This window comes from Silurus meridionalis, chromosome 18 (assembly GCF_014805685.1).
Source record: "Silurus meridionalis isolate SWU-2019-XX chromosome 18, ASM1480568v1, whole genome shotgun sequence".
Classification (NCBI taxonomy): domain Eukaryota; kingdom Metazoa; phylum Chordata; class Actinopteri; order Siluriformes; family Siluridae; genus Silurus; species Silurus meridionalis.
Genome location: NC_060901.1, coordinates 15,702,747 through 15,713,957, shown reverse-complemented (window position 1 = coordinate 15,713,957; position 11,211 = coordinate 15,702,747). Strand labels below are relative to the sequence as shown.

Here is an 11,211-nt window from a genome sequence, read left to right as displayed (position 1 = left end):
GAAAACAAGAACATACAATACACCCGAGACACAGATCATTCCATACACCAATAAGGATTACTGCCCGGATCTCTTCTGTTCTTCTTTACTATGGCTTGAAGAAGGGAAAGAACACTAATTTATGTCCTTTCTTTGAACCATTTCAGCTGAAATCACTGATTGTCAGGCTGGCTAATTTTGTGCTTATCTACATTCAGATTAATATCAATTTTGCAGTCCACAAAATGCTGAAATTCGACCAAAGCATCCAAGGACTCTGGTATTACTCATGGTATAATTTGAAAATTGATTAGATGGGAGGAAATTGTTTTCATGCATGAAACAAGTATGATTTAAGAATATTCCGAAACAAACAAACAAACAAACAAACAAACAAACAAAAAATAACCCAGGAATGTAACTTGAGACATACACCATCAGGCAATAATTAACAGTGATTCTGTTTGTAGCAAACATACATCTGACCCATTCCTTGTTCAATTCCATGATTGCCTTGTCTTTTCTCTAACAGGAACAACAAAGATTATCAGGGTCAAAAAAATGATATTTTTATTGTTCTTTTACTTTTCCCATGGCTAATGGTCTATAAATGTTTGATAGAGACTCCATGCTAACAGATAATAAACATGGTGGATTGTTAGTCGTTGGGTGATTTTCTCAGCCACTGGAAGAACTGCTCCTTGTAAAGACTGTGCCATTTTACATTGGCCTTGACAATCTCCAACGCTCGAGTGAATGCTGAAACTGCTTCTCCATTGTTCATCTGAATGAAATCCTTCAGCTGTGGAGATAGAAATAAAGTGAAAAAAATGACCGTATGACCATAATGACTAGAAATACATTATGACCTTATGACATTATGACTATAATGACTAGAAAGACATTATGACCTTATGACATTATGACCATAATGACTAGAAAGACATTACACAGTAGTGTAAAGTATGAAAACACCTATCCAAACAGCTACAATATATGTGCCTGTTGAACATCCCATTTAAGATAGGAAGGCCACTAGATTTTTTTAGCAAATAGATTTTATAACATAGCTGTGTGAATATCTGATCATTCAGCTATAGGATCATAACTGAGGTCCGGTGTTGGGTAAGAAGTTCTAGGTGGCTAATCAAATTTAGCCCATGTCATGGCTCATCCATTACAACCTTCACAAACCCTCTTTGTGACACCATTGAGCTTGTTTTGTGCAGAATGCAACTGCCATTCTGGAACAGGTTTGGGTTCCTTAGTTCTACAGAAGAAAAACTGTATGTAATGTTCAGTAACCGTCTAATGTTTTGATCTAATCTGACCCAGGGTCCCTAAATAGTGGGAACAAAGTGAAAGCATTTACCCTGCAGTAAACTGAATGACCTGTAAAGTACGTGCAAAAATCCATACAGAATAACCAATGCTCAGGTTTGTATGGATTGTGTTTGTATTATTATTATTATTAATTATTATTATTATTATTATTATTATTATTACTATTATTATTATTATTTATTTATGATTCGCTTTGTTGCTGTAGTAGAGCTGCAGATGCAAAGCTTGGGGATATGAGTTTTCCAGGCTTTGATCTTCCATCAAAGATATCCACTGGCAATAGAAGGTTTTCTTTGTTATCATCATTCTGAATGGTCTCAGAGTTACTTGAGCCACAATGCTATGATGTGGCTATGCTTGCCTTGAGTGGAGCTTCTGCAAATATAATTCCAGTTTTTTTCCTTTTCAAAAAGTCCCTTGTCAATCTTTGGTTGTTCCATATAGACCACACACACCATGTACTGTATACTGGGCAACATATCTTTACCTCAGTCTCCAAATAATTTTGATAGAATAAATTTTATAAATATGTTATCATGTGTACAATATTTAAGGTTTTTCATAATATAATATTAAATTACATGTTTACATCACCCTTTCTGTATAAAATCCTAACAGGCTAATGTACAATTTAGAGGGGAGGTGGTAGCTTTGTGGTTAAGGCATTGGACTTTGGATTTGAAAGTCTTGAGTTCAAATCCCAGTCACACCAAGCTACCACTCCTGGGTCCCTGACCCCATAGCTACTCAGTTGTATAGAGATAAACACAAGTCACTCTGGATAAGGGTGTCTGCCAAATGCCATAATTGTACTTTGTGGGAATTGTGGCTGGGTTTTTTTTAGGACAATTTACTAAAATTTTAGCAAGCTGCAGGGTAAAAAGAATTAACTTAGACTAACAATTAAACCAACATTTACACTAACACATTTCACACGTTTATTGTTTCGGTTGATCGATTCTGCAGAAAAATAGGAAGCTATTGATGTCTATTCAAGTGAAAGAAAGAAAGAAAGAAAGAAAGAAAGAAAGAAAGAAAGAAAGAAAGAAAGAAAGAAAGAAAGTCCGTCCGTCCGTCCGTCCGTCCGTCCGTCCGTCCGTCCGTCCGTCCGTCCGTCCGTCCGTCCGTCCGTCCGTCCGTCCGTCCGTCCATCTATCTATCTATCTATCTATCTATCTATCTATCTATCTATCTATCTATCTATCCCTCAAATTATTTAATAAAGTTGCTATTTTTAAGTACAGGTTGCATCTCTGTACTTATTCTCTACCAATGGCAATACAACTGAACATAGCCATCAAAAAGAAAGAAAGACTTTCAAAACAGTTTCTCTTGGTTGTTTTATGTCTTTATGCTTAAATAAAGTGTGCTATAATTCCTTCCAACAGAGTTTAAGACTGATGGTATCCTAAACTAGTGAACCAGTGTTGAGTTATTCAATTATATAGTCTTCAAAGCACTTTTGTACATCACTCTGGATAAGGGCGTCTGCTAAATGCCGTAAATGTAAATAGAGAGGAAGACATGGCCTCTGGTTCTGCCAGTCATAGAGATGAAGGTGAGATCTTATCTTCAGAACTCACCTCATTTAGTTCGCTCTCTGTGTTGAGAAACTCCGTCACACCGCTGATTAGTTTAGAGTTCATAAATAAAGCTTCACCATACCTGCTCAGGAAGAAAGTGACGCTCAGAAACATCACAGACATACAGTACATTTCATTCTTATATTATCTCCACACACAATCAAAAGAGTACACAATTCCAAACATATAAACATATAAACTGCATATTCAATATACACTAAATGGACAATTGTTTTGGGACACCTGACTTTTTCAGCTATATGTGGTTCTTCCCCAAATTTTTTTTGATAAATTTAAAGCATTCGCATAAAATGTTCCCTTCACATGAACTAGGAGACCCAACCCTGTTCCAGCAGCACAATGCCCCTGTGCACAAAGTGAGCTTCCTAAAATTGCCTTACATGGGTTGTACTTGAAGATTTTGATTTGCTAGCTATAGAGCTCTGACAGCAACCCTATTGACACATTTGAGATTAATTGGAATGCTGGCTGGCCTCCTCATCCTAAATCAGTATTTGACTTTCCTAACACCCTTGTACAATAGCTGAATGACAAATTTACACAAAACACAACACACAAAACCTCCCAAAATGTACAAAAAGCACATAAAAATCTTATGGTAAGGTATCCACATACTTTTGTCCATATAGTGTATATACTGTGCATATATATATATATATATATAAAAAAAAAAAAAAAAAAAAGAAAGAAAAATGTGTATATATATACACACACACACACACACACACACACACACACACACACACACACACATATATATCAAAATACTACTTGAGAAGCATACCTAGAGTTTAATATGTCCCACTTTTCTCTGAAGTACCTCCATGCCAAACGGCGTCCATGTGGGTTGCGACCAACATGGATGATGATGTCGATCACATCTTGATCTGGCACCAGGTCTGAGCTTAGAGACAAATTGAGAAGTCTGGGGGGGAAAAAAGAAAAAAAAAGGAATAATTAGGAATGAAACAGTACATGAAATTCACAATACGTACCTCGGTTTTTAAGTCACAGTACGGTTTAAGAGAATAAATGCAAAACATAAAATTGCTTGCTGTATTTTATTCACACAATTTATTATTATTAACATTTGTTATCAACATTTGAACAGTTCACATTTTTAAAACAATTTAAAATAAAATGCCTGCTTGGTTAAATAATATATAAAATAATATTTTATAATATTTTATGAAAATAAAATGGAATAAATCAAATTTATGCAATACACTTTTTTATTACATTAATTTAATTGGGTAATCAGTTGAATTGGCACCAATTAAATTGATTCAATACATGGAAAAAATGTAATAGTTTACAAAGGAGACTAAACAAACTTGTGTTTCTGCTACTTTATACGTTTCTGAGGGAACTCAGATTTTAACAATGTTCTGCACGTAAAAAGGATTGTGTTCAGTGCACATATGTACCGACCCGAAAGATTTCGGTCTGAATAAGTGTACCTTACACCCCTAGTATTAATAATGTTTTTCCAAGTATTATACCATATATTTTGAAGAGTACTATGTGATTTTGTATTGGCATCATGTGATGGTAATGCTACAGTATGATACAAAATTCATTAGCATTTTTTAAGCATCAACATAGGCCACAGAATTACACAGATCATAATGCAGGTACATGACCAGGTCAGATGATTAAAATGTGAAAGCCGGGGCTTTTGGGAATCAGGCCAGCTTTCTTAAATCGAATGACCAAGAACTTATGGTGAGGAGCAAGCCTTTAATCTAAGGTTAATCTTTTATAATTGTGCCACTGCATATGGCTCAGGGTCCACATAATCTTTTAGTGGTGGTTTAAAATCTCTATTAAACTCTGCTGAACTGTGTTAATATAGTGCTTGGCTACAGAGATTTAGATGCTGCATAACCAGTCTTTGGTTGTGATGGGTTGTAGTTTAAAAAGAATTACTCTCCACAGAGGTCCAAAGAACAATCCTGGCACAAACAAGGGCTGAATTTAATGTCTTCGTATGCAGACTGTTCTAAACACATTTTGCTATTGAGGCCAATCCAAATTGTGTCTAGGCATCAATGAGCCTTAGCAATTCCTTGGACCACTTTTGATAGATACTGAGCACTGCAGACCGGGAACACCCCACATAAGCTGCAGTTTTGGAGATGCTCTGACCCTAGTCATCACAAACTGGTCCTTGTCAATCTCGCTCAAATTCCTATGCTTGCCCATCTTTCCTGCTTTTAACACATCAACTCTGAGAAAATATTTTTCACTTAAGCCTAATATATTCCACCCATAAACAAGTGCCAAGATGAAGAGATAATCAGTGTTATTCACTTCACCTGTCAGTGGTCATAAAGTGCTGCCTGATCGGTGAATATAGTGGTAACTATAAAGGTTCAACAGCATGCAGCTAATTGTTCAGAAGTGTCTCTTTGAGAACTGCACCTGCCACAGCTATTGAGAACAATTCACACGTGAAAACATTAAGTATTCCTCCCTACTGTCGTTTATGCAATTATTTTTTCTATGTCATCCACAACACAGCCAATTTATCAGACTCCACATGCAAATTATCCATCCCCACTATTTACTTGCTTACTTGTTTTTCAATTGCAATGGAATACATTTTTTTTCTTTCAGAGATTCCTCATCGCCGGCCAACATTTTTTCTCTTACATATTTCTGATATATTTCTGGAGCCACTGTTCAAGCTCTTATTTCAGCCTTTGCCTTTTTAGTATATACATACCAAAGTGTATTTTTAGTGTTACTGTGTAGGAGAAGTGAAAATGTGGTTTGAGAATATTTTATTCAGTGCTAAAAACTGGCAGGATCACTGACAATCATCACTCCTTCTGTTTTTTTTTCACATTGGAAGTTTCACACATTCACATTACAGTCTAGAATGACATTTGTGAAGTAGATTACTGTCAGGGGGATGTTCTGTGTGAACTGCAATACAACATGGCCATATGGTTGGATGAATTTCTCCACTGTTACACACTGCAACACTTTCTTTTCAACATCTGTCTACTTTCTTTGACAACTAGCAAGAGATTACGCCTTATCGCCTGGATTCTTGTATATAAGATACATAGAAATTCTTATATAACTTACATAGTACACAGTGTATTGGAAAAATGTCAATAGTCGATTGGACAATTAAATGCTCTAAAGCAATGAGAAAGTCTATGCCATGGCAGGGTGAATAATCTGGCCTTGTTGGATGCTACGTAACTTTCTCTACTCTACACTGTGCAGATACTAAATGCTAGTTTACGCTTTTCAGAAGAATACAAATTACCTAATTACTTGAAGGCAATGTGCCATTTTTCTCTTTAACTGCAATAGAGTGTCCGTTTAAAAAAAAAAAGGATTATACAAAGGCCTACATACTTGTTGAATTTATTGTTTCTTCAGCTGCAGGATTATTCTGCAACTACAGTGTCAGTATAAATTCACTATAAATTTAGTTAAGCTATTGGCCAATGCATATTGTAAAGTTTTTTATTTCAGGTAATGGAATGGTAACCGGTATGGAATTTGTTAACCATGGAAAACAAACTGAAAGTTCCCTACAAAGCAGGGGCATTAACTAAGAAGAATGAAATAGAATTTGGTAGCAGTTCCACAGAAGGTACATCAAAAGATATTGCAACAATTCTTAAAGTATTTTTACAAGCTACACACAAAAAAATAAAATAAAATAAAATACATAATTAGGTCCAATTCAAACAATGTTGGAATTACATAACTGTTGTGGTTCCTTTGTCAGAAAAGTTCTCACATGCACTGATGGAGCTGATAATGCAGTTACAATACAAGTGCTTTAAATACACTTTCTAAAGTTAATGTATCTAGTAAATTTGCTTCCATTTTCCTTCCAATGCTGTCTAATACTTGTCATTATTAATACTTCACTCTATTTACTATCATGCTAACATGCTAATTAGAATTGCTTTTTATTGCTAATGCATAATTAATAAAATAAAAAAATAAGGCATGCATTTATATTACTGTATGATAGCTTTTAACATACTGTTTATTTGCACACATTAATTAGATGCATTAGTCCAACAAGTCTTTTAAACAAAGTTTCTTTATGAGCTAGGAATAAATTAAAGCAGCAACACATGAGGCAACTAAATATTGGGAATGTATTTATGAATGTATGTAGTGGTTTAAGATTTACTAAATGCGGCAAAGTGTTGGGCCAACAAAAATACAGCAGCATTAGTGCAGGAGAGTGTTACAGATCTTGTTGTAGGCAGTTCTGTGGTCACTCAGGAGCACTGAGCTTCTATTATGTTATTACAATATCTATACCACGGCAATGTGTTGACTGTAAAAGAAGCAAATTTTTATATAGATATTAATGAGGCATTTAAATGCTGTCATCCTGTCTGCTGTCCATAGTTCATCTTCATATCTGAAAGCAACTGGTCATAGCTGATCTCACCTGTTGAGTAGGTACGTGTTGTCACTGCAGGTTAGGGCCTCCAACAGGACTTTCTTCTCTGAGATGGCCATGGAGGAGTGGAACTTCATCCAGATGAACTCCCAGACATCTTCATCCATTAACGAGACACCTGTGCAGTAGACAATGTCCCTGACATTTGGGGGAATCCTGTAGGATTGTAATGATTAGGTTACTATACACAAACCGAAGGTCATTCCTAAACTTTAAAGATAAGCATGTGAAAAATATGTGTAAAATTTCCTTGGATACAAAAAGAACAAGACTTTTGAACAAAAGACCAGTTATTTTTGCAAATAAACAATACTGTATATTGTATACTGTGGACTTGATATTGATAGTTATAGTGGTCTTCTTTTAAATTTGCTAAAATGTATTTACATGTAAATGTATGTACAAGCCACAATGCTTCTGGGAAAAAGTCCTTTGGACAGAATGAAGCTATTTGGCAAAGCACATACGATTTAGAAGAGGAAAAGAATATGATACTTATTGAGAAACACGAAGGAGGCTCATTTATGTTCTATAGCTGCTTTGCTACATCTTGCATAGGGAGCCTTGAATCTGTGGCACAATAAAGTCTTAAAACTGCTCGGCAAAATGAACAGCAAATGTACTGCAAAGATACTAATAATGACCCAGTACATACTATACAGCTAAAGCTATTCCAAAATGGCTACCCACAAAACACTGGACTAGTCTGAAGTGGGCTTCTATGAGCCCTGTTCTGAATCTTATTGAAAATGTATGAAAAGAACATGAAACATGCATTCTGGAGAAGGCACCCTTTTAAACCTTAAACTGCAGGAGGAATTTTCTAGTAATGTGAGTACACACTACCTGTAGATCAGTGCAGCTACAAAAATTGCTTGCTTTCAGTGATTGCCTCTATGGGTCTCATAATTTCTGTCCATTTTATTTAAATCAGTGTGTAATTTTTTCCACGTGATTATTAGTTTATTAAATATAGAATAAACAAGAATGGCTGCATATATATATATATATATATATATATATATATATATATATATATATATACACACACACACACACACACACACACACACACACACACACACACACACACACACACACACACACAGGTGCATCTCAATAAATTAGAATATCATCAAAAAGTTGATTTATTTTAGGGTTAGGGTTCAATACAAAAAGTGAAACTCATTATATAGATTCATCAAATGAAGACTGATATATTTTAAGTGTTTATTTATTTTCATTTTGATTATGGCTTACAGCTAATGAAAACCAGAAATTCATCATTCAAATCTCAGAAAATGTTTATATTGTGAAAAAGTTCTCATGGTGTCACACTCTAATCAGCTAATTAATTTCAAACAGTTGCAAAGGTTTCCTGAGCCTTTAAATGGTGTCCTAGTCTGGTTGAGGCTGACTTGACAGTTGATCATTGACACCCTGCACATGGAGTGTAAGAAACAAAAGGTCATCGCTAAAGAAGCTGCTGTTTACAGAGTGCCGTATCCAAGCACATTAATGGAAAGTTGAATGGAAGGATAAAATGTGGCAGAAAAAGGTAAAACAAGGCCTATTCAAGAATTTGGAGAGATTCACAAAAAAATGGACTGCAGCTGGAGTCAGTGCTTTAAGAGCCACCATGCAAAGACATATCCATGGGCTACAACTGACGCATTCCTTGTGTCAAGCCACTCCTGAACCAGAGACAACATCAGAGGTGTCTTACCTGCGCAAAGGACAAAAAGGACTGGACTCAGTGACTCAGTGGGCCAAAGCCGTCTTTTCAGATAAAAGGAAAGCAAATTTTGTATTTCATTTGGAAATCAAGATCCCAGAGTCAGAGGAAGAGAGTAGAGACACAGGATCCATGTTGCTTGAGGTCTAGTGTAAAGTTTGCAGTCAGTCATGGTTTGGGGAGTCATGTCATCTGCTGGTGTTGTTCAACTGTGTTTTATCAAGTCCAAGGTCAGCACAGCCATCTACCATGAAGTTTTAGAGCACTTCATGCTTCCCTCTGCTAAACAGTTTTATGGAGATGTTGATTTCAATTTCCAGCAGGATTTGGCACCTGCCCACACTGCCAAAAGCACCAAAAGTTGGGTAAATGACCATGGTGTTGGTGTGCTTGACTGGCCAGCAAGCTCACCAGACCTGAACCCCGTAGAGAATCTAAGGCCACTGTCAAAGAAATCTGGGCTTCCATACCACCTCAGCAGTGCCACAGACTGATCATCTCCATGCCACGCTAAATAGAGGCAGTAATTAAAGCAAAAGAAGCTTTGAGTACATCTGAGTACATTGAGTAAATCAACATACTTTCCAGAATGCCAACAATTCACAAAAAGTATTCACATTTTTTGAGATTTAATTAGTGGGTTTTTGTTAAATGTGAAACAAAATCATAAAAATTAAAAGAAATAAACACTTGATATATATCAGCCTTTGTGTAATGAAGCTTTATAATATACGAGTTTCACTTCTTGTATTGAATTACTAAAATAAATCAACTTCTTAATGATATTCTAATTTATTGAGATTCACTGTGTATATATATTCTGATAGAGATGATGTATGCAAGTGGTGCAGCTGTGGCTGCAGTGAAAGGAGATTGGTTGAATTGTGTTAATTGGGTTCCTTGCTTTACACAATTTATTCTTATTGAATGAGATACCTGTCTGTGATGCAGTGCTGTGTGTTATACTGTGTTTCTGAGAAATATCAATGGTTTCTATAACCGTGGCATCATAATGATGGAATTAAGCAGTTTGATTCATGTATGACACCAGTGAAGCCCTAGGTTTAATATATATGTACTATGTAATGCTGTAACTATACAAACTGTATATACAAACATGCTGATCAAATAGTATTAAAAAGGTAAAATATTTATGAACATAGTTCATATCTATAACATTTATGAACAATGTGCTTCTCCTGATTACAAACTCTGTTTATGGTTCTGTTATTTTCTAGTTAAAATATTGTTACAGAACTTACATACACATAAATGTCACAATGTCTTTTAAATATTTGTGCATAAGTGGCTATGGACAGCAGGACTGTATATAACTATACAAATAGTTGCAGCATTGCTGATATCCTGATTAGCATTGGGTTCATTTAAGTATTTTTTTATCTTCAAGGAGTGTTTACTGAAGCATCTTAATCCATTAATGTTCATTAAGTCAGTTTGCAGTTACAGTTTCAGGAAATCACATTTCTTTTATGCCCTCCCCTCTTAACTTGGCCTAATTTCAGGTAAAAGATCAAACTGCTCTCATTTCTTTTTTGCCTTATGATTCATGATGTAAACTGTGTGGCTGCTGCTTTAGCATTGTTTATTACTCTATTTGAGAGATGAATATGCAGTGAAAATGCATGTGCATAATTTGATATACTTCACTAAAGATATTACTGTTTATCTTACATCTGACTGCATTCTAACCTTATATTTTCTGGGGCTTAAATGCATAAGAGTAGCTTTTTAAGAGGGCTGTCTAGACTTTATTGAAAATCCTTGTCTCTGACACTTCTACGGCAGGAAAAATTGGCAAGATGTGGATGTAATGTAATACATAATCCGAAAAGCACTTCCATTCTGTGTTCAAATCCCTGCACAACCAAGCTGTCCCTGTTGGGCCTTTAAGTAAAGTCCTTAACCATGATCTGTTGTATCTCGTCTCAGGTGTAAGTTGCTTTGGATAATAGCGTCATCCAAATGTGGTTAATGGAAATTATGAGTACTGATGTATTTATAACAACTGAATTATGACAGCAGTGTTCTAAGTAATTGTACTTGATGTAGTCTCATTCACTGGGAGGGCAATGATCAGA

The 11,211-nt window shown here is 35.6% G+C and overlaps 1 protein-coding gene across 3 annotated transcripts in view; it reads right to left on the bottom strand.

The window, feature by feature from the left end:
- Nucleotides 1-526: 526 nt before the first annotated feature.
- The window catches only part of LOC124400999 (thyrotropin-releasing hormone-degrading ectoenzyme-like), a 223,774-nt gene continuing 213,089 nt past the window's right edge, over nucleotides 527-11,211 (bottom strand). For all 3 annotated transcript variants that reach the window (XM_046872859.1, XM_046872862.1, XM_046872860.1), the window contains 4 exons: nucleotides 7,366-7,533; nucleotides 3,712-3,852; nucleotides 2,907-2,988; nucleotides 527-781 (listed from right to left, as the gene is read on the bottom strand). In XM_046872859.1, the coding sequence (XP_046728815.1) occupies nucleotides 638-781; nucleotides 2,907-2,988; nucleotides 3,712-3,852; nucleotides 7,366-7,533 (535 nt within the window). In that variant the 3' untranslated portion in view covers nucleotides 527-637. The remainder of the gene's footprint in view (nucleotides 782-2,906; nucleotides 2,989-3,711; nucleotides 3,853-7,365; nucleotides 7,534-11,211) is intronic.